The 27,789-nt window shown below is 37.8% G+C and overlaps 1 protein-coding gene across 1 annotated transcript in view; it reads right to left on the bottom strand.

Moving 5' to 3' along the window:
* fam131bb (family with sequence similarity 131 member Bb) overlaps positions 1 to 27,789 on the bottom strand; it is a 74,208-nt gene that overhangs the window by 16,493 nt on the left and 29,926 nt on the right. The window contains exons 2-4 of the mRNA XM_073847849.1: positions 13,523 to 13,560; positions 6,845 to 6,950; positions 4,292 to 4,516 (exon numbers count right to left, since the gene is read on the bottom strand). Coding sequence (XP_073703950.1) covers positions 4,292 to 4,516; positions 6,845 to 6,950; positions 13,523 to 13,560 — 369 coding nt within the window. The remainder of the gene's footprint in view (positions 1 to 4,291; positions 4,517 to 6,844; positions 6,951 to 13,522; positions 13,561 to 27,789) is intronic.

Raw genomic sequence — 27,789 nt, forward strand, 5'->3', positions numbered from 1 at the left:
AAATTGTTTGTTGTTGGCCATAAAAACAAATTAAAACTTCCTAGTGTAGCTAAGTTTTTAAGTAAGTCTAAGTAAGTTAATAAATGCATTTGCATTTATAAATATATATTGTGTACTGATACTTTTTTGTAATGGAATTCAAGTTTTTAATGGGTTCAAGCGCATAGCACTGAAACCCTATTGTAAATGTTAGAATGGGCAAGGATCTGCAGTCTCCACATAAAACTGCTCGGGCAGACCAAACCGTAAGTTGTAGAGACTTGAAACTTCGAGGGATGGTAGTACTCACACTGCCTACAACGTCACCAAGTATCACCCCAATCGGCCTGACGGGGAGGCTACAGCGAACAAAAGTCCATAACTCCTAAACCATCAGACCCAGGCTCAAGTGTCTTATGTAGTTTGGAATCCTTGGCTCATGGTGGATGCAAAATTTTTGGTATTTTGGATTTTTTGACAAAAAAAAAAAAAAACAGAACCAAACCAGTGCAAAAAGATTCTCTGGAGAGTGACCGTTTCTGCTTTCGACTCGCCGTTGCAAAGGGACACCAAGGTGTTCAAATAGGGGCAGGACCACTTTTAGGAAAAATGCCTATTACTCCTGAACGGAATGAGATATCTTTGCCAAACTCAGAACACTTATGTAAGAGCTCAATCTGAGGGCGCAGAGCAAAGATTTTGGCCACTTGGTGGCATTTTCAGAAGGAAAAAAATGCTGTGCACAGTCTTGGTCCAAAGTGCTATAAGTCTCTATAAGGACATTTGTGTAGCTCAAAAAAACCGCTGTTGGCAGATGAGCACCTATTAGGCAAGGTTAATGGAGGCTGATTGGAATTGAAACTTGGTGGGCCTTGTCTGACTCGTGGCCCCCAAATATCTGTGAGAAACTTGAAAGAAATCAGCCACTGGGGGGGCAATATCGCTTTTTTCAAGGGCGTAAATGATTGTACATTGCACGTTTTTTTGCACATACACACAATATTCATATCATATGATAGACCTCCTTAGTTCAGACAACTTTGCCTCTAAAACCACTGCTGTCAATCAAATAGTTTGTTAAATGATTGAGAAGATGTAAAAAACCTACTTTCACAAACTAGTCCTAGGTTTTTTGCTTAAACTTGGTAAAAAACACTGCAGTACAATTCTCTGGACTCTAGGTCAATAATTATTAAAAAAAATGTTGAAATTTACACTTTGGGAAGCTATAACGGGGTTGTAAATTACCTGGATTTTCCAGAAATACCTTTTAAATAATTGATTTAGGTAGTTACAGGCTTGCTAAATAATGTCTTTTTTTATGTGCTTAATGCCGAGTTCAGACTGCACGATTTTCAAAGCAATCGCGTCATAGATATTTTCACACTGCATGACTATCTGGGGTAGCATTCCGTCGCTGCTGTGTTCACACTGCACGATGGATCGGCGACAGGGGGTTTCACACTGCATGACTTTACAATAGGAAGAATCGCCGACAACTTTGTCCCGGTCCGCAAACTACGTCTCACAACCAAACACATGCGAGAAGTGACATGGAAACAACGCGAGGTCAGGCGTGCAAGTTCTCACGTGAGACTGGAATTACTATAAAAAATTGGTAGCCCGCAAGAAGCTTGTCATACAAATTGCATGTGCACTCATTTGCATCGAAAAGAAAAGAAGCCGAAGCTATTCTTGTTGATATTGTGGTCTATACCTTCGTAACTCCTCCCCCAACTTCCTGCTGGCCTGGATGTTGCTGTCTCATTGGCTGTAGGTAATCGCCGATGTGATTTTCAGTCAGATCACCTTTCACACGCCATGATTTTGAATCGCCGACAGGTCCAGATATTTAGCATGCCAAATATCTCACGGGTGTCGGCGATTCTCTCAGATCGCGTCTTTGATAGTTCACAGTGTGTGATTGTCACTCACGTGAGCACCGATTTGCCTGTGATTTTGGGCATTTGTCGGCGATTTCTCAAAACCTGTCGGCGAGTCAAAATCGGGACTAAAATCATGCAGTCTGAACTCGGCATAAATGCCTTAAATATTTTGGATTAATTTGTTAAGGGGATAGTTCACCCAAAAATGAAAAATCTGTCAATTACTCACCCTCATGTGTTCCAAACTCGTAAAACCTTCATTCATCTTTGTAACACAAAATAAGATATTTTGGAAGAAATCCAAGAACTTTCTGACCTTGCAAAGACAGCAACGCAACTGACATATTCAAGGCCCAGAAAGGTAGTAAGGACATTGTTAAAATAGTCTACAAAAATAAAAACTTTTTATTTAACAATTTCTTCTCTTCTGTGGCAGTTTTCGCCAAATGTTCACGAGAATACACAACGCATGTGTTCTGACGTGGAACCCAGCTGTGCCTTGTTTACAAGCAGAAAAAGACACGCTGTAGATAAAACAGTCTTTGTAAACATGCCTCAAGATTTTGACAGAGAGGATGACTTGCAATTTTTTGCCTAGCCTTACTTATTTAAACCATAATATACAGACGATGAACTAAGAGAGATGGACGTTTTATGTCTGAACGCCGGCTCCTGCATCAGCAGCACCACACGCATGCGTTGCGGTACTCTTATGAACGCATGGCGAAGACTGACACGGAAGAGAAGAAATTGTTTAATAAATTCATTATTTTTGCATTTCATTGTGTATAAAAGTATTCTTGTAGCTTTATAAAATTACGGTTGAACCACTGATGTCACATGGACTATTTTAACAATGTCCTTACTACATATCGGGGCCTTGAACTAGTTGTGTTGCTGTGTGTTCAGGGTCAGAAAGCTCAACGATTTCATTTTTGGGTGAACTTTCCCTTTACCAATCCAAAATAATTCCTTGATACTTTTTTGTTCTTGATACTAGTTATGTTCTTATAAAAGTCTGAAATAGACAAATTCAAGGACACAATAAAAAACATTGGTTGTTCTCACACCTAGACCTTAATCAGTCACCTGACTGTGGAAATATTATAAAGAAGCCTTGTCATCTCAGAGATGGAGTCATGAATAAGAAATAGCGGCAAACATCCCAGACACATTCCCAGCATTCTCAAACTCATAAATAAGGTATGATGATGCATTCAGCCTGATTTACTGCTTTCAGCAGCAGATGGGAGCAGGTGAACTTAATGTGGATAGTGCTGTCTCTCACACCTGATGCTCGCACAAATAACAACAGACTCCCTACCACAACACAGCTCAAGATAAGGAAGCAATAAGTTCACTCTTTATATTTTGTTCATGATTAACCCCCTTAAAGGGATAGTCCACCAAAAAAGATTCTGTCATCCTTTACCCACCCTTCTGTCATTTCATGCCCCTGATGTTCTTTCTTCTGTTAAACATACATTTTGAAGTATGTTGATAACCAAACAGTTTCGATTACCGTTGACATTTCCATTGCATGGACAAAATATACAATGGATGTCAGTGTTTGAACTTCCAAAATGCAGTTTCTATACCTTTAAACCTCAAAAGCTCATCTTGTCTAGCTATGCCATGCACATGCACACTCTGTGCAGTCCTGTTCAAGACAGTTAGGGAATGTCGAAAAACTCCCACCTCATTTTCTCCTCCAACTTCGAAATCGTCCTACATCGCTGTTGAACCTTTTTTTGTAAAGAACGTTTGACCTTCTTTGCATGTTAACTTTGTTAACACTGGGTCGGTACTTCTGCAGCGATGTATGGCGATTTTGAAGTTGGAGGAGAAAATGGATTTTTTTTTTTACATACCCTAACTATATTGAACCTGATTCCACAGAGTGCAAGCAGAGCCAGACAAGACGAGCATTTTAGGTTAAAAAGTATATTAGTATTATTATTATTTTTTTTTTAGAAAATGACTGATCGTTTCACTAGCTAATACCCTTATTCCTTGGCTGGGATCGTTTAGACCCCCTTGAAGCTGCATTTAAACTGCATTTTGGAAGTTCAAACTTGTGGGCATCATAGAAGTCCACTATATGGAGAAAATTCCTAAAACTTTCTCCTCAAAAAACACAGTTTCTTCACGTCTGAAGAAAGAAAGACATGAACATCTTGGATGACAATGGGGTAAGTTCATTATCTGTAGATTTTTGTTCTGGAAGTGAGCTACTCCTTTAAGGATAATGCCAGTTTGGTTTATACAGTTTATAAAAGGACCTCCTCAGTCAGCCATGGTTAATTTATCTACAAGTAAAAGTGTTTGATAACAGGAAAACAATTCAGGTGTTGTGTGTCTTCAGTAATTTCTAAGCACTAGATTTTCTGTAGGTCTTTCTATCAAGTAAACTTTCTGTCTCTCACCTGCAGCGAAGCGAGCCTCCTTCTCTCCATCACTGAGGTCACTGTATGCGTCATTCTCCAGCTTGCGTTCTTGTTGGAGGTGCAAACTGGAGGTGCGTCCCGCTCCACTGCCCCCCACGCCCACCGTCTGCATGCCCCAGCTCTGCCACTCTATCATGTGGGCCACACGCCCCTGGGCCATCAATGTTGGCTTTGTCACCTTGTCCTTCATAGAACGACTCACTCCTAAAGTGGATGGACAGACAGACAGAGGGGGCGGATGATCGGATAAAAGAACGTTTTTAGATTATGGAGAGAAAGGGGGGGGGCAAGAAGAGAAGAAAATTAAGTAGCTTTAGGTGTGAGGTCACCTATTCAGAGACTATATGGGATACAGTATATCAGTGGATGTAACATGGAAATTGGGAATAGGAATAGCGTGCTCAGAGGTTGCACTACAGATCTGTTATCCTTTATCTGCTCTTACAGACTGAGTTTTTTTCACAGATTTGTGTTTACATCTCACAATTCTGACCTTTTTTCTTATAGTTTTGCATTTACATCTTGCAATTCTGACTTTTTTGCCCTAAAATGTAACATTTATATCTAGCATTTCTGACTTTTTTCATAGAGTTTTGTGTTTACATCTTGTAATTCTCTCTTTTTTACCTAAAATTTAGCATTTATATCTCACAAACTTTACCTTTTTCCAAGATTTTTGCTTTAACATCTTGCAATTCTGACTTTCTTTTTGTAATTCTGACTTTTTTTCGACAAGACATAAATGAAATGAAATAAAAGAAATGTTAACATCTTGCAATTCTAAATTTAGCATGTATATCTCACAATTCTGACTTTTTTATTAGAGTTTTGTGTTTACATCTTGTATTCTGACCTTTTTTCTCATAGTTTTGCATTTACATCTTGCAATTCTGACTTTTTTTTCCCTAAAATGTAACATTTATATCTAGCAATTTTGACTTTGAGACTTTTCCTAAAATGTACTGTTTATATCTAGCATTTCTGACTTTTTTCATAGAGTTTTGTGTTTACATCTTGTAATTCTGTCTCTTTCCCCCCCTAAAATTTTGCATTTATATCTCACAATCTTCACTTTTTCCCTAGATTTTTGTGTTAACATCTTGCAATTCTGACTTTGTTCCTGCAATTCTGACTTTTTTTTTTTCAGAATTCTCAGTTTACAGTTTCAACTTTTTTTCTTAGAATTTTACATTTATATTTCGTTTATATTACAGAAACTTTCTTTTAATTATTTAGACTTTTTTCTTACAATTATGACTTTTTTTCATAATTCTCAGTTTACATTTCCAACGTTTTTCTTTAATTCTGAGAAAAAAGTCTGTGGCAGAAACAGGCTTCTATAAATATTTAATATATTTAATATCTATAAATATATAATTTTTTTTTTTTTTTAGAGAGAGTGCATAATTTAAATGACTTTACCAGTCTGGTTAAAGATTAAGGATAAGTATATATATATATATGTATAAATGTATATTTTAGCACAGCGTCTACCCAATAAAATATTTTCTAGAATTCTCACTTTTAAATTGAGGTATGTAAAGATTTTAATAAAATTCTTGTCTGTTAAAACGCTAAATGGCATTTTTAATTATCATTTTATGTTTTACATATTTACAGCCAACACAACCTCTCTGTGTGCTGTGTTATAATGTCTCTGTTGATGATAAAAATGTGTAGAATTTAGTTTGCGGTAAGGAAATGAAAATGACTTCTATAATGAGATGCAGATGGTTATGGTCTGGAAAAATAAATAATCGCGTTTTTGTGACAAGGAATGGGAATTTGTCTTGCTGGAGTGACTTTTCACACTAATGAAGATCTACACACAATAATAGCCTACACTTTCTTCTGCATTCTCTTTTATTAGTTTCAGCTTGATATACTAAAGCCAGGCTGTAACGATCTGTTTGAATACCAGTAAATTCTGTGTGGAGACCTTATATAAGATACTGAGGAAAAAATCAATTGCGATTTGCGATTTGAACAGAATCTATATATACATGTTTTTTACCAGTGCATTAGTGCAAACATACAGAGATAATTCAAAAATCTTCTAAGCTCTTAGGTAATGCCTAATGAAATGATGCACATGAATTATTAAAGTTGAAGAAAAGGTCTTTCAGAGAAGGATATACACTGCACTGCACTTCACTGCACACAACAGTACTACAAAAACACAGATACAGGAGTCTGAGAAACGACAGTATTACAAGACAACACACTGACTGATTTCCGCACTTCACAAGCACTTTACATACAAAAACCTGCCTCTCCCATCAACCACCGCTTAGGATACAAATGAAAAGCCGTATGACAATGCATTGTGGGAAGCATATCGCTTTGTTTTGAGGGATCTATTCGTATTTGGATATTGGAATTCACCAATGGCATGAGCCATTGGAGAGTGTTGTAAATGGAAACGGGTGGTGAAAAGGGAAACCCACAAGGGTCCATGTTGGCTCCATCTCCTCCAGCTCAGTCTGGAGTCAACATGGGGTCAGTTTACCATTTCACAGGACAGACACACACCTGACACACCTGTCAGAGAGGACTTAGCCAGAGCGCCGATTCCATAGGCGTTGGAGTTCCGCTTCTTCAGCCGAGGGAGGATTGAGGTTGTGTCCTCCATGGACAACTGAAATGAAGGAAGGCATTCAAGAGAGAGAAAATGGGAAAGATGAAGAAATAGGTGGTTGTGATGGAGCAGGAGGCGGCCCAGAGCAGAAATGAAATGCAAAATTTTGGCATGGCATTTTAATGGAAAGGAAAGAGGTGATGAGAGAAGTTAGGTAGAAAGTTAGCAAAGTGGTTTCTAGAGGTTGTGAAACTACATTTCCCAACAGCCTGCTTTTTAATTTCTGTTTATTTGCATGATGGGAAGTGTAGTTTTATTTGTCATCTACGTCCGCGACTACTACGTCTAGCTACTACGGCACACCAAAAGAAAGACATATCAAACGAAGGAATGGTGTGTGAGATAGAAGACAGCTACTGTGATTCAGAGGAAAACAACGAAAGGAAAGGAATGGAGGAATGATATTCACAACACTTACATTGATTCCATCCCATGAAAAGTCTGATCGGCCATGCTGAGAGAGAGAGGAAGGAGGGATGGGGAAAGAAAGGGATGGGGATAGAGAGAGTTGGAGAAAAGAGGCACGAGAGACGGCCACAGAGAAAAGAGGAGAGAGAGGGGGATTGTGACAGAACAAGGCATTTTAAAAACATGTGAAGTTGAAGGAGAAATTGAGAAATAAAAAAGAACAGAGAGGAAATCAAATTCTGAGAAGTCGATTTATTGGCCAGACTTAACAGAGAGGTGGAATAAAAGGAATAGTTCAGCCAAAAAATTTAATTCAGTCATTAATCTTTTCTTGGCACTTTGAAATACAAAATGGCAAATAGTGGTTGCTGTTTTCCATGTACGTACAATGAACCGAAACTAAAGCTTTTAAGCACTATGAATGTGTCTTAAAAGTGGTCCGTACAGTTGCCTAAAATGAACAGACCGAAATGTGTTCACTGATACACTTCCTCTCCAGTGAGCTGTTAAACCACTGTGATCAGATCATTGAGTCAGTGAGCTGAATCCAGAGAACTGGATCAGTCTAACTCTCAAATGAATCATTTAGAACGGTTTTGAGTCGAATGATTCAAAGATCAGACTCAAAAAAAAAAAAAAAATTGTTGATTAATTGGACTTTTCATGAACTCTCAGAAAGGACCCTGGACCACAAAACCAGTCTTAAGTCGCTGGGGTATGTTTGTAGCAATAGCCAAAAATACATTGTATGGGTCAAAATGATTGATTTTTCTTTTATGTCAAAAATCATTAGGAAATTAATTAAAGATCATGTTACATTAAGATTTTTTGTAAAATTCCTACTGTAAACCTATCAAAATGTAATTTTTGATTAGTAATATGCATTGTTAAGAACTTAATTTGGACAACTTTAAAGGTGATTTTCTCAGTATTTTGATTTTTTTGCACCCTTATATTCCAGATTTTCAAATAGATGTATCTCGGCCAAATATTGTCCTATCCTAACAAACTATACATCAATAGAAAGCTTATTTATTGAGCTTTCATGTGATGTAAATATCTCAGTTTTGTAAAATTTAACCTTATGACTGGTTTTGTGGTCCAGGGTCACAATATGTTTTACCAAAATCATACAAAATGCATGACATTTTGTATTTAGTACTGACCAGAATAATATATTTCACATAAAAGACGTTTACATATAGTCCATAAGAGGAAATCATAGTTGAATTTTTAAAAATGACCCTGTTCAAAAGTTTACATACACTTGATTCTTAATACTGTGTTGTTATCCGAATGATCCACAGCTGTGTATTTTTTTTTGTTTGTTTAGTGAGTTTTTGTTTAATACTTGTTTATCCTTGAAAAGATAAACTGCCTGCTGTTCTTCAGAAAAATCCTTCAGGTCCTACAAATTATTTGTGTTTCAGTTTTTTTGTGTGTATTTGAACTCTTTCCAACAATAACTGCACGATTTTGAGATTCATCTTTTCAGCTTATCCTCAGCTGACTCATGTGTAACTATTACAAAAGGTCCAAACACTCACTGATGCTTCAGAAGGAAACACAATGCATTAAGATCAGGGTAAATTTAACTTATTTTGTCCTCTGGGAAACATATAAGCATCTTCTGTAACTTCTGAGGGACAGTACTAAATGAAAAAAATACGTTATTTAGGCAAAATAAGAAAAATGTAGGCATCTTCATTCTGTTCAAAAGTTTACAACCCTGGCTCCTAATGCATAGTTTTTCCTTCTGAAGCATCAGTGAGTGTTTGAACCTTCTGTAATAGTTGCATATGAGTCCCTCAGTTGTCCTCAGTGTGAAAAGATTTATCTCAAAATCATACAGTCATCACTGGAAAGGATTCAAATACACACAAATGCTGAAAAACCAAAGAATTTGTGGAACCTAAAGGATTTTTCTGAAGAACAGTGGGCAAATTAACTGTTCAGGACAAACAAGTTTCTTAAAAGTAACTATCACTAAGAAAAAAATAAATAAATAACACAGCTGTGGATCATTCAGGTAACAACACAGTATTAAGAATCAAGTGTATGTTAACAATTGAACGGGTCATTTTTATAATATTATTTTCAATATTTCAATTAATTTCAATTAATATATTATTTTCTCTCGTGGACTATATGTAAACATCTTTTATGTGAAATATCTTATTAAGGTCAGTACTAAATATAAAAATACCTTGCATTTGTATAACCCCTTTATTTTGGTAAAATAATTAACATTTTGCAGATTATGCAAGGTGTATGTAAACTTTTGACCTCAACTGAATATATATAGCCCCAAAAATGATACATAAATGTTTATGATAAAGATGATGCAACTTCCTTTACATCTTTGAAAGCTTCATTGAATGTTCATTGTCAAAGAATGGAAAAGAGCGACCAGACGATTATTTTATTCAGTTACACTGAATAAAAAAAGTTAAGAGTTATTGGAATATGAGAGTGAGTAAATGATTATAGGGTTTTTTTTTTTTTTTGGTTGACTATATCATTTAATTTTGTTTGTTTTACTCTATCAGAGCATGTATCTGATTTGAAATGATCTGTAAAATAGTTTGATAGTAGCAGGAGAATAATTAAAATTTTTACATTTCATATACCAGAGGGTTTCTACAGTAGTAATATGTCCTAGGACTAGGTGGTTACATGGTGGTTTACGTTTTTATGACATTCTGGTCTCTATAATGTGGCTCTTTTATCATCTGCCAGGTGAAAATCACATGTCTGATTGCTTAGAAAAGTAATAACGCATCTCTCCTCAACAAGCCGCAGGATTCGATTCAGCATATCATTCATGCAGGATGAGTTACATGCCAAAGTTTAAGTGTTTATTCAAATCCTCAACCATATGAGCAATCGTAACAGTGAAGTTTGCTTTGGCAGGCAGACAGGAGCATTCTAGCAAAAAAAAAAAAAAAAAAAGATTCTACATGACAACTACAACCTCACACTCATTGAATAGACTAATGGACAGATAAAAGCCCAAGCAAAGCTTATGCTACACTGCAAAAAATGCTTTTCTTACTTAGATTTTTTGTCTTGTTTCCAGCCAAAATATCTAATAATTCTTAAATCAAGAAGGACTAGTCAAAATTAAGTGTGTTTTTGCTTGAAACAAGCTAAATAATCTGCCAATGGGGTAAGAAAAATAATATAAGTGCGATTTTTTTTGCTTACCCCATTGGCAGATTATTTTGCTTGTTTCAAGCAAAATCCTTCTTGATTTAAGAATTTTTAGATATTTTGGCTGGAAACAAGACATTTTTTGCAGTGTAAAAGCAAGACTATTTCTACGTAGCCATAAAAAAAGAAACTCTCTCTGTGTGTTTTTATAATAGAATAAAACAACAACAGTGACACAGTGACAAAGAAAGCAAATACAGTGAGTCTAATGCAGTCAGTCCATGTTGAAGACACGATAGGTGAGGAGAAAGAATGTTACAGTATAATAGACTGTTGACTGCAGTCATCTTACTATTTTTACCAGTCATGGTAAAGAGATACTAGCCAGAAAGATTCAGCGACAGAAATCAGTTCCAGAGAGCTGCGCTTAGTTGCTATCCCTGCTGAAACAACCAGCATATGCTGGTTAGGTATGTTTTGGTGCTGGGATGCTGGTTTTAGCTGGTTTATGCTGGTCCTTTGCTGGTTTATGCTGGTCCTTGACCAGCAATATGACCAGCATAACCAGCAAAGGACCAGAATTAACCAGCTAAGGACCAGCATAAACCAGCTAAAACCAGCATCCCAGCAACAAAACATAGCCTACCTAACCAGCATATGCTGTTTTTTTCAACAGGGATTACAGATTAGATGTTTTGTATATGTGCTCAGTGCTGTTAAAACAGATGCTGAGTAGTTAATATTAAGTCTAAATAACGTTATAATAATTTGTGAACCTCCTAGAGAGCACAAACTTCAAACACAAAATAAAAATGAACACTATTTATCTTCTTAATACATGTTCCTGTCTAACACTGCACGAGTATTCAGTATGTTGCTCCAAAGGAAAGAAAACCGTCCTCAATCTTACAAATGAAACAACTGCAGGATACAAGATTTGTAGGTTACATTGATGTGCCTGTAGGTGGCGACCTTGATCATCTTTATAAACGAATCATTTGAATCATTCACTCCGAATCGTTTAAAGACATTGATTCATTAAAGGGATAGTTCACCCAAAAATGAAAATTTGATGTTTATCTGCTTACCCCCAATGCATCCAAGATGTAGGTTACTTTGTTTCCTCAGAAAAACACAAACGAAGATTTTTAACGAAAACCGGTGCAGTCTGCCAGACTTATCATGGACGTGGATGGGCACCAAACCTTTAAAAGTAAACAAAAACATGCACAGACAAATCCAAATTACACCCTGTGGCTCGTGACGATACATTGATGTCTTAAGACACGAAACGATCGGTTTTTGTGAGAAACTGAACAGTATTTATATCATTTTTTTACCTTTGATACACAGCCACGTCCATCTGTCATGTGCACGAGTTTGGCATCAGTCACGTCACATGTGTACGCGCTCTGGCGTAGAATACGTAAACGCCGGAAGCGATCTGTCACATGTATACGACACTCATTGTTTACACAGAGCACAGAGATTGTGGGTATAGCGGCTATTCAAAATGGTAATTACTTGCGCGTATCCTGATTGTTTAAACCGATTTAAAGCTAAAAGATTACATTAGTTTACGCAAACTCATCCGGGACTTTTCACTGATTTCCCCTTACGGCGTTTGCGTATACTACGCCAGAGCGCGTGCACATGTGACGTGACTGATGCCAAACTCGTGCACATGACAGATGGACGTGGCTGTGTATCAAAGGTAAAAATGATATAAATACTGTTCAGTTTCTCACAAAAATCGATCGTTTCGTGTCTTAAGACATCAATGTATCGTCACGAGCCACAGGGTGTAATTTGGATTTGTCTGTGCATGTTTTTGTTTACTTTTAAAGGTTTGGTGCCCATCCACGTCCATGATAAGGCTGGCAGACTGCACCGGTTTTCGTTAAAAATCTTCGTTTGTGTTTTTCTGAGGAAACAAAGTAACCTACATCTTGGATGCATTGGGGGTAAGCAGATAAACATAAAATTTTCATTTTTGGGTGAACTATCCCTTTAACGAACTACCAACCGTGTGTAGATTAGAGATGCGCGACGGTTCGTGTCTACGGAGCAAAAATAGACAAGGTAATATCCTGTATAAAATGTAAGTATGTAACCATAATCGTAAATATAATCTGAATATATTGTTTCATTCAGCAATACAGCACATATGGATCTAAACTCGTTTCCGAATCACATCGTGTCACACTGAATATCGCTTGTTTGGTTATCATTATTAGCCTATATTCAGTCATTTACTTCAGAACCAGAAAAGGGTGACAGATGAAGGAACTGTGTGTATTTACTTATTGATAAGAACGTAGGCTGTATCTCAAGAAAAGACCTTTTGAATTTCACGTAGTTTGTCTTTATACAGCAAACCCTGTTTGATAATGGAATCATCTTTAAAAGCTTCAGAAAGAGAGAGAGGGAGCAAATCTCAAACATATGCTTTGTGTGAGATAAAATGGATGTGCTTACACATTCAAATTTACCAGCAATATGTATGAAGACATGAGAAGAAATAAAAGCAAGCACAGTGATGAGTCAGTGGTGATACTGAGCATCCATTGAGCAAAATCATCATCTCTTCCTTAAGCACAGACCCAGAATCAGTCTCCAGTATCACTGTATAGCTGAAAGCAAATAATATAAGCCTGCTTTCTGGGTCAGTTCTTAAGAGTGTGAGGCACTGAAACACAAACTTAACCGAAGTAAATTCTAACAACTATAACAGCAAACTACAAGCCAGTTTGGTAAGCACTAAACTACATGCTGTTAACTATGCTAATGTGCTAGCAATGTCTTTCTGCGGTTAAGGAGGAGAGCTGGCTCACTTCCCTAACTGAGATAATCTCTTCCTGTATTGGACACCTTGGCCTACATCTTGGAGTAGGATGCTTTTATCCCACTAAACAGGAATTTGTGGTGTGGAGTGTCATAGTGTGTCAGCGCTGTTGAGAAATTTGGCTAATTTAGTCTATTTATGGTGGTGTAATAGGCAGCTCCCTTACCTGTTCCCCATCCTTCTGCACGGGAACTCCATCTGCTGCTAGAGAGAGAAGGAGATAAAAAGAGTAAATTATAGCAGGGTGCTTTGAGACTCAAATAAGAAAAGTATAAACAGGGCATGTATTTTGTGATTGGAAGAGTAGATGGTAATTTCTTACAAGGAAATGCCATTTTTGGTGTTTTACTATTAAATCTATGCAGTCTACAGTATATCCACTGCCTAAATGTCTTAGAAAAAATGTTTAGTTGTCACAATTATGGTAATTCGGTACAGTGTACAGTGGTACAGTGAAACCCATTAGATAGAAAGCACAAAAACTGATGTTGCAATAAAACCATTATTGTTTATCCATTAATGTTACTACATATTTAGCTTGGAACATAATACATAAAATAAGGTTATGTAAGGGGGAAAAAAAGCTCTCATTCAGACCGAAAGCAAATACAGTAATGACAAAAAAGGAATTATTTCACATTAAACAAAGGCAAATTTAAATTTGACTGTTATTATAATAGGTTGTTGTAAGTGTATTATTATAACTTGTGTAAAGATCAATCATGTTCTGTGATATTAGTTAATGAATGATACATTACATTGTCCACAGAGATTGAAAAATAAAAATTAAACAGAGGGACTATCAGTATTGGTATCAATTTCAGTAGTACTGGCTTTAATATTACTTGGTAAAAAGACTAAACAAATATATGTTTTTTTTAATATTGATTCTACAATAATTTAGGGATTTATTGATTGATCAATTTATTAATTCAATAATTCTTTCTGGTCCACGAATCTGATTGGCTGAGAGAAGTGTGATATTCTAGTGCTAACAAATCTCTAACCATTTCACCATTTGTATCACTCTTCACACTTGTCTCATGACCAGTTTATACGTATTTTACGAGGTGGCTTATTTGTACGACCTCACTATTTTGTACGATTTGGCTAGACCCCAATGATGTGTAGGTTTAGGGGCGGGATTAGGTGTAGGTAATTCATAGGAATTCATATGAATTGGGGAACTCATAAATACGTACTATTTAGCCAGTAGTTTTAAGAGTTTTTTTTAGGTTAGAATGTACTTGTTTAGACTTCGAATATGCAGTTTGTTAATAAAGATAACGTCTATTCAAAAATTTGCTTCAATGTTTTCAGAGATCCGAGCTCCAGGGTGTCAGTGTCAACATAACACTGTTTTTTACGAGTGAGTCAGCAGCAAGACTTTTATATTGAAGGAGACTGAAACAGGGTTGTAAACAAGTAAGTTACTTTTACTTTCAACAACACTTTGTAAGACGCAGCCAACAAATGCACTGAGCAGTGCTATCATAAGAAATCACCCTTAACAGATGAAAGGATAGTACTACAAAGATATCGCTTTCTTCAGCAAATATTCAAACTAATGTTTTAATGTGAATATGAGACTGAGCTGAAGAATGAATTCTGTATCAGATGCAGATAATCACACTCGCTCAGTTCATCTCTCTCTCATAATACTCCACTCTACATAATATAGTTTTTAATACAGTAATACAATAAGCTTTCAGTGAAGCAACTTAACGTTCCATTGTTACTACTTATAAAGTGACATTTTCGAAGTAGTAACGGAGGCTTGGGCTTAGCTGGTAAACTGTCAAACTGAGATTTTAATCCATGACGGAAGGAAGTAGTTTGCCAAAAGTGGGTTTTTAGACACTCCGTTGTTGTTGTTTTTTTGTATTTAAGCACTTGTGCTGTCGAACTGTTGTATAAACACAATAGCACATGAGTAGCAGTGCGATATGGCTGTATGTAGGCATGGCTGTGATGATATTGCTCATATACAGGTGCTGGTCATACAATTAGAATATCTTCAAAAAGTTGATTTATTTCACTAATTCCATTCAAGAAGTCAAACTTGGATAATGTATACATTCATTCCACACAGACTGATATATTTCATGTGTTTATTTCTTTTCATTTTCATGATTATAACTGACAACCAATGAAAACCCCAAATTCAGTATCTCAGAAAATTAGAATATTACTTAAGAATATTACTTAAGACCAATACAAAGAAAGAATTTTCCCATATTGTACACATTTCTGGAGGTTTATTTTAGTTGTTGATGTCCTTAAGAATATATATTTGCGGTATAAGTGCCAAAATCCATCTCAATATATTTTTACAGCTCCTTTTTTAGGAGCTCTGTCAAAAACAGGTCGATTTTGGCCCATCTAATTAATATTCATGAGCCTCTCTTCTGATTGGCCTGTTGTTTTCTGAGTGACGCACAGCAAGGCCAGAGCCATATAAAAAGAGAGTTGCGACACTCCCATAGGCTTCCATAGGAACTGAGGAATGCGGAAGTAAAGCGTGTCATGGAGCGGTCAATAGTTCCAAACAACCAATAGCTCCTCCATTGAAGCCCATTCATTTCAGTGCTTCTCAAGCACAGTCGCAAGTATATTGAAGAAATTACTGCATTTCTTTACATTTTAACGTATCAGTTGACCTCTCGAAAAACTGGCCAATAGTGGTATTTTATGAAGCGTGTCATAGTTAATGTTTATCGTTAAAAAATAAACAGTTAAACTGTAAATGCAGCTGGATAACGTGAGAAACACCGTAATAGCGACCATAACCAGATACTAGTTGTCATATTTTTATGTTTTTAGTCTTTCTGCAATCTTTCTCTCACTGGAGGTTGAATGAGTTTCAGTAAAGACTGCATTCAAGAAACACGATAAAAATGTATGCTGAATGCAATTCGTTGCCTTGTGTTTTTTTAAACATTATTTTCATCTTTTCTATTATGTTAAATGCCATTTTTGCTTGCCTTTTATAATATTCACTTATGTTGTATATTTGAATATCATAAAACAAGAGTAAATTACTTTTTTTTATTTAACATTAAATCGTTAAATCGAAACATACTGTATAAAAAAAAGAGTGTTTGATCATGTCCAAATACACATGCAGATGTATTTAACCTTAAATATTACACTAACTGTAATCTAAATACTATATTAGAAAATGTTGTCTTTTAAATGGTCAGGATCATTATTGCACATATTAAGCACAAAAAAACCTCCTCAAAATATTTACTAAATAGAACTTAACTATATATATTACAGTTATTTAATTGAATAAAAGTTACACTTAAGGTGTTTGGTCACATTTGAGTGCCAAAGAGTATGAGAACATATTAATTATGTCTCTTTATCACTCCCCAGAATAAAATGCGATTGTAAAGCGTATTCAGAGAAGTTATCAATACACAATCAATGCACATTATGTGTTAATAATTACTCGAAATTGCTGCAAATATAGTAAAACTGCTGTCTATCCTATTTAACTCCATTCAAACACATTGACAGCGCGGAGCTGTTTGGAACTATTGAGAGCTCCATGAACCACGTGACCGTGCGGCGGCGAGATCAAAGCGTGTCGCAACTCTCTTTTTATATGGCTCTGAGCCAGGCCAACCACAGTTAACTACGGTCATGTATGCTTTAGCCGAGCCCAGAGCCATAGAGAAAGCCTAGCCTGCTGATACTCAACAGGATATTTCAGAATGATCATTAATGTTTTTTCTTTTTCAAACACTGAATGCAGTAAGCTACATAACTGTTGCTTTAGTAAAGCCCCTTTCACAATGCGCGCTGATTCTGGAAAATTACGGGAACCAGCGCTGTGTGAACAAAAGACAGAACCATAAAGGCAGTGTTGTAGTGATGATGCACGTTATCAAAGTCCCTTTAAGGCAAGTCATGTCACTCGGCGGCCATCTTTGAAACGCCTCTCGGGCATACAAGTGCAGCTCCTATCTGTTTGAATGGGGAAACATCAAATTCTCCAAAACTGTTCACCAAGCTTACGATTAAATTTCATATTTTAAATCTCCAAAGAAATCCAACAAGAACTGCCTCATAAATATGGTTCCTTGTGCTCCAATAGCGTTAAAAAAACGCTTATTTTTCCGGCTAGATGAGCCAGTGCGCATGCGCAGTACTGAGCGCACGTCTTAGAGCGCCGATTGTTTCTATAGCAACCGGGACTTCTAACGGCAGCTGCAGTGACGCGCTGACTTTTCTAATCAACGATTGGCTCTTTCACTAAGAAGGCGGGGCTTCGCGGCCATAATGAGCATTGCATTTTTCCCTATTCAAAACTACACGAGTGACATGTCTTGGGTATTCTATAGTCTTTGACGTTATCATGCGACTCTTCACAACGAAAAAATACGTGCAAAGTGGAATGAAGCGGCGATCGGGCAGAGCCAGCTCCTCACTATCAGCGCTGAAGCACAGTTTGTTCAGGTTAGTTTAGGTTTAGTGAAACATATGCGTCGCATTACATCTCACATCCAAACCTCACATGTCTTTATGGGTTGTGTGTAAAGCACGCACAGATTCCGGAAAACAACTGTGAATGAACCAAATCAAACAACTCCGGAACAAATCATGGGACACATTATCCGTGTATTTACCGTAATCGCTGTGTGAAAGAGGCTGAAGTTGACGTGCCAGTGGTCTCTTATATTCATGTTGTTCTGAAGCCTGTGCAATGATGTAGTTTCAACATCTATCGACTGAACAGGGTTTTCTTGACTTGTTTTCGTGTTGTTGTTGCTTAGCAATGTTATGGACATGATATTGTCTGGGTTTGACAAAAGGAGGGTGGGACGTGATTGGATGCTCGGGGTGGTGACTGAAGGCAGTGACTGAGTAGATCGGACGTCACATCTTTGCGGAAGTCACAGTGGCTCGTGAAAATGAACAGCTACTTTAAGCAGGCTCTGTGCAGTTTACTGTGGATTGACTGTTTTGAAACTCATAGTTACATAGCCCCTAGACCTCAGTTATCATGAAAAAAGCCAGGAAATTTCGATTTTGACAATATGGGACCTTTAAGAAATCTTGGCCAACTGAAAATTATGCACATGAAAAGCATGAGCAAGTACAGCACTCAATACTTAGTTGGGGCTCCTTTTGCCTGAATTACTGCAGCAATGCGGCGTGGCATGGAGTCGATCAGTCTGTGGCACTGCTCAGGTGTTATGAGAGCCCAGGTTGCTCTGATAGTGGCCTTCAGCTCTTCTGCATTGTTGGGTCTGGCATATCGCATCTTTCTCTTCACAATACCCCATAGATTTTCTATGGGGTTAAGGTCAGGCGAGTTTTCTGGTCAATTAAGAACAGGGATACCATGGTCCTTAAACCAGGTACTGGTAGCTTTAGCACTGTGTGCAGGTGCCAAGTCCTGTTGGTAAATGAAATCTGCATCTCCATAAAGTTGGTCAGCAGCAGGAAGCATGAAGTGCTCTAAAACGTCCTGGTATACAGCTGCGTTGACCTTGGACCTCAGAAAACACAGTGGACCAACACCAGCAGATGACATGGCACCCCAAACCATCACTGACTGTGGAAACTTTACACTGGACCTCAAGCAACATGGATTCTGTGCCTCTCCTCTCTTCCTCCAGACTCTGGGATCCTGATTTCCAACGGAAATGCAAAATTTACTTTCCTCAGAGAACATAACTTTGGACCACTCAGCAGCAGTCCAGTCCTTTTTGTCTTTAGCCCAGGCGAGACGCTTCTGACACTGTCTGTTGTTCAAGAGTGGCTTGACACAAGGAATGCGACAGCTGAAACCCATGTCTTGCATACGTCTGTGCGTAGTGGTTCTTGAAGCACTGACTCCAGCTGCAGTCCACTCTTTGTGAATCTCCCCAACATTTTTTAATGGGTTTTGTTTCACAATTCTCTCCAGGGTGCGGTTATCCCTATTGCTTGTACACTTTTTTCTACCACATCTTTTCCTTCCCTTCGCCTCTCTGTTAATGTGCTTGGACTCAGAGTTCTGTGAACATCCAGCCTCTTTTCCAATGACCTTTTGTGTCTTGCCCTCCTTGTGCAAGGTGTCAATGGTCGTCTTTTGGACAACTGTCAAATCAGCAGTCTTCCCCATGATTGTGTAGCCTACAGAACTAGACTGAGACACCATTTAAAGGCCTTTGCAGGTGATTTGAGTTAATTAGCTGATTAGTGTGTGGCACCAGGTGTCTTCAATACTGAAACTTTTCACAGTATTCTAATTTTATAATTTTATAATCATCAAAATTAAAACAAATAAACACTTGTAATATATCAGTCTGTGTGGAATGAATGTATACATTATACAAGTTTCACTTTTTGAATGGAATTAGTGAAATAAATCAACTTTTTGAAGATATTCTAATAATATGACTAGCACCTATCTTTTTCCACAAATTCTGTATGTTTACAAATTGCATAATATCTAAGGTACATATTTCTAGTAATTCTGCAGTTAATTCTCATATTGTATTTTCAGAAAGTTTTGAAATATTTGTCCTCTACCCAAATTTGTCACTACCGAAACACAGTAATATACAATTTAATAAGAAGGGTTATACTGACCTATTAAGATTTTCCTTACATCTTCCTTGTAAATATATATTTTCTATTTTATTACAATTAAATTTGAACAATATTTAAAGTGTGATTTATGGGATTTATTCTATTTTGAATGCAGTTTTTCTTTGTAAAATCAAACTGATTTCATACTTAAGGATTAATTTGTTTGAATAAACATTGAACCAAACACTATTACAACATCTTAGCTGATAATTCAGTATACTTTACTTTTGACAAAACATCCCATGTTTCAGTTGTGACAGTAATGCTTTGGAAGCGACTGCATCACATTACAGAATTTTAATTTTATACTAAAACAAATGCATAAAATTCTTTATTTCTCCTAAATAAAGGATTATGTGTTCCCTTTTGTCACTACCGAAACAAGTTTTACATGATAAATGATGATTTTATTTATATTAAGCTTACAAATATTTTAAAGTGAATTCAGTCCTCAGACGAGAAAGAACGACGGCGCGTAAGTGTCTACTTTACTACTATTTCAATAGGCGATCGTTACTTAGAGTTGCCGCTAAAAGCACTTTGTTGTTTCTGTTTAATTACTTATTTGTTAGTATTAATATTAAGCTGCTGCTTAAAGCACTCTGTCGTTTCTATTTACTTACTTATTCGTTAGTATTAATATTGAGTTGCTACTAAAAGCACTCTGTTGTTTCTATTTACTTACTTATTCGTTAGTATTAATATTAAGCTGCTGCCTAAAGCACTCTGTTGTTTCTATTTAGTTACTTATTCGTTAATGTTAATATTGAGCTGCTGCTAAAAGCACTCTGTTGTTTCTATTTACTTACTTATTCGTTAGTGTTAATATTAAGCTGCTGCTAAACGCACTCTGTCATTTCTATTTACTTATTCATTAGTATTAATTTTGAGCTGCTTCTAAAAGCACTCTGTTGTTTCTATGAAGTTATTCATTTGTTTTATTTACATCAAGTCACTGTTGAAAAGGAGTGTTTCTTCTGTGATTTGCCTTGCTAGTGTTTTTGCTTTAAATGATAGTTTTTATTGCAATCATTAAAATTAATAACTGAGCGGACGGCCAAGGGAAGCTTTTGTTATTTCAGATCGTTCCCTTCTTGAGCTATTAAAAGTGCGAAGCTGTTGCTTTTTGAGTTTCGATTGAGCCATTTTGCGTGCGGGCGATACATTTGCGGCTGACTGAGCCTAGGAGGCGTCCCTAGCTGTTATCAGTAAAGCATTGTTTGGTTGTCTATTTAACTGCGTCAGACCAGCTGACGCTGAAGCGTCAGCGGAAGCGTTCAGCCTCCTCGCATGAAGACCGACGAGAGTAAAGACCTGCGACTTTTCCTGCGCGACTTCACCGAGCAACGAAACCGACAATGCACTTAAGTACTCCTTTCCTTTATTTCACTCGTCTTTCTGTCCTCCTTTATCATGTGTTTCCAATTCATTCCGGTGGTCCCTTCACATCGCTCCAACATCACACGCACACGTCGACGCAATCTTTCTAATCTGCGTCTTATCGACACCTCTTCCACTGAACCTTTCTCTTTCACGGTTGGACTCTGGAACTGTCAGTCAGCTGTCAACAAAGCTGACTTCATTTCTGCATTTTCTTTGCAATCTGGCCTGAGCATTCTAGGTTTGACTGAGACCTGGATTCGTCCAGAAGACTCTGCAACCCCAGCTGCTCTTTCTAATAACTTTTCCTTCTCTCAAACCCCTCGTCACACTGGAAGGGGTGGGGGTACGGGACTTCTTATTTCTAACAACTGGAAATACTCAACCCATTCTCCTCTATGCAATTATAGTTCATTCGAATCTCATACAATCACTGTAACATCTCCTATCAATCTCCACATTGTGGTAATTTACCGCCCTCCTAGTCAACTTGGCATCTTCTTAGAAGAGCTGGATGGGCTGCTGTCCTCTTTTCCAGAGGATGGCAGCCCACTTCTAGTCTTTGGGGACTTCAACATTCACCTTGACAAACCCTATGCTGCTGACTTCCATTCACTTCTAGCTTCATTTGATCTACAACGCGTTATCACTACATACACTCATAAGTCTGGCAACCAACTTGATCTCATTTACACGCAAAATTGTATTTCAGACAACATTGCGGTCAAACCCCTACACATCTCTGACCACTTCTTCATTACATTTGACCTACATCTTGCTACTTGTGCACCCCAACCCCTCTACCTGTTACTTTTAGACAAAACCTACACTCTCTCTCACCCTCCCACCTTTCTTCTTTAGTATCCTCCTCCCTTCCCTCTCCAACCCACTTCTCATCCCTGGACACTAATGCAGCAACTGACACCTTATGCTCCACTCTTACCTCTTCTAGATGATATATGCCCTCTCTCCTCCAGGCCAGCACGAGCTGCTCCGACAACCCCTTGGTTATCTGATGTTCTTCTTGAGCATCGGTCCAAACTTAGGGCAGCCGAGAGAAAATGGCACACATCTAAGGATCCATCTGACCTCAGTACGTATCAGTCTATGCTCTCATCTTTCTCTACCCAAGTACATACAGCCAAATCTTCATACTTCCACAACAGGATCAACAATTCTCCGGACGCACGCAACCTTTTCAAAACATTTAATACACTGCTTTGTCCCCCTCCACCACCTCCCACAACTTCTATAACAGCTGATGACTTTGCCACATTTTTTACAGACAAAACTACATCTATCAGTAATAAGTTCTCAGCTCCACACATACAGGAACTAAAATTGACCACACTAACGTCTGGAACTCCCCTCTTCTCCTTCTGTCCTTACTCGGAGGCAGAAGTAACCAAACTTTTCCTCTCCAGCCATCCGACGACATGTCCTTTAGATCCTATCCCCTCACACCTTCTCCAAGCAATCTCTCCTACAATCCTACCGGCGCTCACACACATCATCAACACATCTCTTCTCACAGGCACTTTCCCCACTACATTTAAGCAGGCCCGGGTTACCCCACTGCTCAAAAAACCTACACTTAACTCTTCACTCATTGACAACTACAGACCTGTCTCTCTCCTTCCATTCATAGCAAAAACACTGGAACGGGCTGTTTTCAACCAGCTATCCTTATTCCTCTCACAGAACAATCTACTGGATTCTAACCAATCAGGGTTCAGAAGCGGCCATTCAACTGAGACTGCACTACTGTCTGTCACTGAAGCCTTGCAGACGGCAAAAGCTGATTCCAAATCATCAATACTCATCTTGCTGGACCTATCTGCAGCTTTTGACACTGTGAATCACCAGATCCTCTTGTCCACCCTCTCATCGCTGGGCATCACAGGGACTTCACTTCGCTGGTTCAAATCCTACCTCTCTGGTAGGTCTTTCAGGGTGGCTTGGGGAGGGGAGATATCCAAAACTCATCAACTGGTCACTGGGGTTCCTCAGGGATCAGTTCTTGGACCTCTCCTCTTCTCCATATACACTACATCTCTGGGCCCCATCATACAGGCACATGGCTTCTCCTACCATTGCTATGCTGATGACACACAGCTCTATCTTTCATTCAAACCTGACGATCCATCAGTAGCCGCACGGATCTCAGGTTGCCTGGCGGATATCTCTGCATGGATGAAGGAACACCTCAATCTAGCAAAGACGGAACTCCTTATCTTTCCTGCCGCTGCATCTTTACAACATGACTTCTCCATCCAGTTAGGTTCATCAACAATTACCCCATCGACTTCAGCCAGAAATCTGGGTGTAATCTTTGACGACCAATTGACTTTTAAAGACCACATAGCTAAGACTGCTCGATCTTGCAGGTTTGCATTGGACAACATCAGAAAGATCAGGCCCTTCCTAACAGAGTATGCTACACAACTCCTCGTCCAGGCCCTGGTCATCTCCAGGCTGGACTACTGCAATGCTCTTTTAGCTGGTCTTCCAGCATGTACAATCAAACCTCTACAAATGATTCAGAATGCAGCAGCACTGGTCTTCAATGAGCCCAAAAAGGCTCATATCACTGCACTGGCTACCGGTTACAGCACGCATCAAATTCAAGACACTGATGCTGGCATATAGGACAGCCACCGGATCATCACCTGCCTACCTCCACATCTACACTCCTTCCAGAAGTCTGAGATCCTCTAGTGAAAGATGCCTCATTGTACCACCACAGAGAGGTATTAAATCACTGTCCAGAACATTCTCGTTCAATGTTCCTGCCTGGTGGAATGATCTTCCCACCCCTATCCGGAATGCAGACTCCTTAACAGCTTTCAAGCGACTGCTGAAAACCCATCTTTTTCGACACTATGTGACTCAAAAAAAAAAAAAAAAAAAAATCAAATTCTCCTCTCTTCTTGATCCTCCCTTTCTTGCCTGTTTTTCCTCTCTTTCTTGATCTTCTCCTTCTAGCCTGCACTCTTCTAACAACGCCTGATATATGGTATTTTTGAGCACTTCCTGTGTTGATCTGCCTCCTTAGGATGAATCACTCGTTGTATTCTCAATTGTAAGTCGCTTTGGATAAAAGCGTCGGCTAAATGAATAAATGTAAATGTAAATTATTATTGTGGGTTTCAATAGATACTAGAAGGATCTTAGTAAACATCTAAAATTAGAATACTTAAAGGCTTTTTAAATGTGTTTTTTGGTTGTGGGACAGCAGTTTGGACCAGTTCTGTAGAATGGCCCATGCTACTCCATCACAGTCATTTCCTGCTACTGTTCACTGTGAAGTTACATTACAGAACTACTTCAATAAAGTGAACGGATGGCAGGAAACAAGGAAAAAACGCTACCAATGAGAGCAAATGGTTAGGGTGGTCATCAACAGAAAATGACTGTGCATTGAAAGGCGTAATTGAATCAGATCCTAACACCTTTCACCTGCCTACGTACATGCTGTTCTTTCATTATAATCACAGCTTGACCTGCTGATAAAACACTACAACAATAGAGAAAGTGAGAGAGGGAAAGTACATGTGGAGGTGGCAACGGAGAGTTAACCAGGGATCCAAGTAAACAATGCAAAGAGAAAGAAACATTTTTCTTTCCCTCAACCACTGCAGCATAACATTGTTATAGAGTTCATTAGTTCTCATGTGCTGGCCCACTTCATAAGTGCCCTAATAACATAATTAAATAATTACGCAGTCCATCACCTAAAAAATGATGAGCCAAAACAGATACGGTGGAAAACAGGTCACCTGTATTCGGGCCTCTCACAGAATGATTAACGAATCCTATCCTTTTATTTATTTATTTTGCTTCTTCCTCACACAGTCTAATCCTGATTCTACAAAAACTTAATTACAGAAGGCCTTGTGCTAATTAAGTTTAAACACAGCTCTGGTCTCAGGGTGATTTCTCACATTATTAAATGAGTAGTATTCTTTCATAATCAGCCATGACATGGGCTTGGGTGTGTAACCTTACACTCTGCTAATTATGTTGGGATGTTTAGAAAGGATTTCGGTATTGGTGACCTTTCCTTTGTTTTTTTTAAAGATGGTGTAATGCTTGTAGATGCATTTGTTGGACTATATTGTAATGAAATAATGTGGATAAATAGGTGAGATTGAAAATAAGAGCTGTTAAACTCATCTCAGTGCATATTAATAATAATAAAAAAGAGATCCATGTCTGTTCGGCCTTGTATTTGCTAACATTCTATTAAAGGTTAACTTAGCAGGTATAACAAATAGATATTTCGATATGAGTGCTGTCAGAATGATGGTTCAAACTAATAATAAAAACATCACAATAATCCATATTGACTCTAGTCCATCAATTCAAGCCTGGTGAAGTGAAAAAGTGCACGTTTTGTATGAAACTAATTCATCAAGACATTTTTAACTTTTGAACCATTAAAGTCTGAATCTGGAGAGAAATATGAACAGATCAAGCACCTTTTACAACAGAAAACAGTCCAAAACAAATATAATATGTCTATGGATTTTAATGTGAGTGTTAATATGGATTATGAACTGGTATCTAGGCCAGAATTGGTGGTTTAAAGTTAAACCATTTCTTAAAAACATGCACCTTTTCACTTCACAAGACATTAAAGGGATAATTCACCCAAAACATGAAAATTTGATGTTTATCTGCTTACCCCCAGAGCATCCAAGATGTAGGTTACTTTGTTTCTTCAGCAGAACACAAAGATTTTTAACTCAAACCGTTGCAGTCTGTCAGTCATATAATCGCAGTCAATGGGGACCAAATCTTTGAGAGTAAAAAAAAACATACACTAACAAAACCAAATTAAACCCTGCAGCTTGTGGCAATACATTGAGGCAGTCTGTGCAAGAAACTGAACAGTATTTATATTATTATTTACTTCTGATCCTCCGCAACGTTTAACTGCCCTGAGCGCGTTCACAACAATACAGTTGAATGTTCCGGTGAATCAGAGGTAAATAATGATATAAATACTGTTCAGTTTCCTGCACAGAATGATCGTTTTGTGTCTTAACACCTTAATGTATCGTCATGAGCCGCAGGGTTTAATTTGGTTTTGTCGGTGTATGTTTTTTTTTTACTCTCAAAGATTTGGTGCCCATTGATTGCCATTATATATGACTGACAGACTGCAACGGTTTGAGTTAAAAATCTTCGTTTGTGTTCTACTCAAGAAACAAAGTCCCCTACATCTTAGATGTCCTGGGGGTAAGCAGATAAACAACAAATTTTAATTTTTGGGTGAACTATCCCTTGAATTGATTGACTGGAATTTTGACATCTACTTGTAGATTATATTGATGCTTTTATCAGTTGTTTGCACTTTCATTCTGACAAGCAAGTGATGTAATGCAAAATTTCTTCAAATCTGTTCCGATGAAGAAACAAACTCATCTACACCTTTAATGCCCTGAGGGTGAATACGTTCAGCAATTCTTCATTTTTGTTTTATTTGTGTGTGAAGGTCTCATGCATTAATGAAATAATTAGTGCAACCAAAATATCCCCTGATGTGTGTGTCGTACAGTGAGGATGCAGAAATAGAAAGCAGTGTAGTTAGATATTTGAGAGGGGAAATGTAGTTGATCTCTCTGTCTGGATGACAGAGTAGCTCTGTGGTCTCTGGAGTGATGGCTAACGTTGTGACACACTGACCTACTGATACACTAACACCAGCCATTTTATTCTGTCCCTTTAGAGATTACTCAATGTCTTTGTCAAGATCAGGAGCCAGATATTATGAAGATACATCTGTGTCTGTCTAGGTTAATTAAAGTCATGTTTTCAGTAGCAAATTTGTGGCTATTAAGCATATATCTGTGTGTATTTATTATATGGATATGCAGAGTTTACACTGGGATTTTGGAGATGGGGGCCCTAAAATCTGGTAGGGATTCTGGTGAGCTAGGCAAAAAATGGCATGACAACTCAGCTGCAAAGTAAGGTGGAGCACACAACTAAAAATGAAGTATGGAGGATTTGTGCACACATTATGCTGAAATGCTGTTTTTTAAAGGTTTTCCTCTTTTTTTTGAGGAGCACAATCGCTAAATAATGGAAGCCCGTATCCACCACTAAATAAAAAATTTAAAATGAGGTGATTGCAACATTTTATCTCACAGTTCTGACTTTTTTTCACAGAATTGAAAGATATAAACTCACAATTGCGAGAAATAAAATCGGAATGTGCAATATAACACAAACTCACAATTCTGACACTCTTTACACTCTTTTATTATAAAATAAAGGTGCTTTGAAAGGTTCTTCACAGTGATGCCATGGAAGAACCATTTTTGGTTTCACAAAGAAGCATTCTGTCAAGGTTCATTAAAAAAAAACATCTCTTTCTTACCTTTTTTATAATTTGAAGAACCATTCGCTGCAAAGAACCTTTTGTGAAGCAAAAAGGTTCTTCAGATGTTAAGG

The sequence above is a fragment of the Garra rufa genome, chromosome 9, assembly GCF_049309525.1.
Source record: "Garra rufa chromosome 9, GarRuf1.0, whole genome shotgun sequence".
NCBI classification, from domain to species: Eukaryota; Metazoa; Chordata; class Actinopteri; order Cypriniformes; family Cyprinidae; genus Garra; species Garra rufa.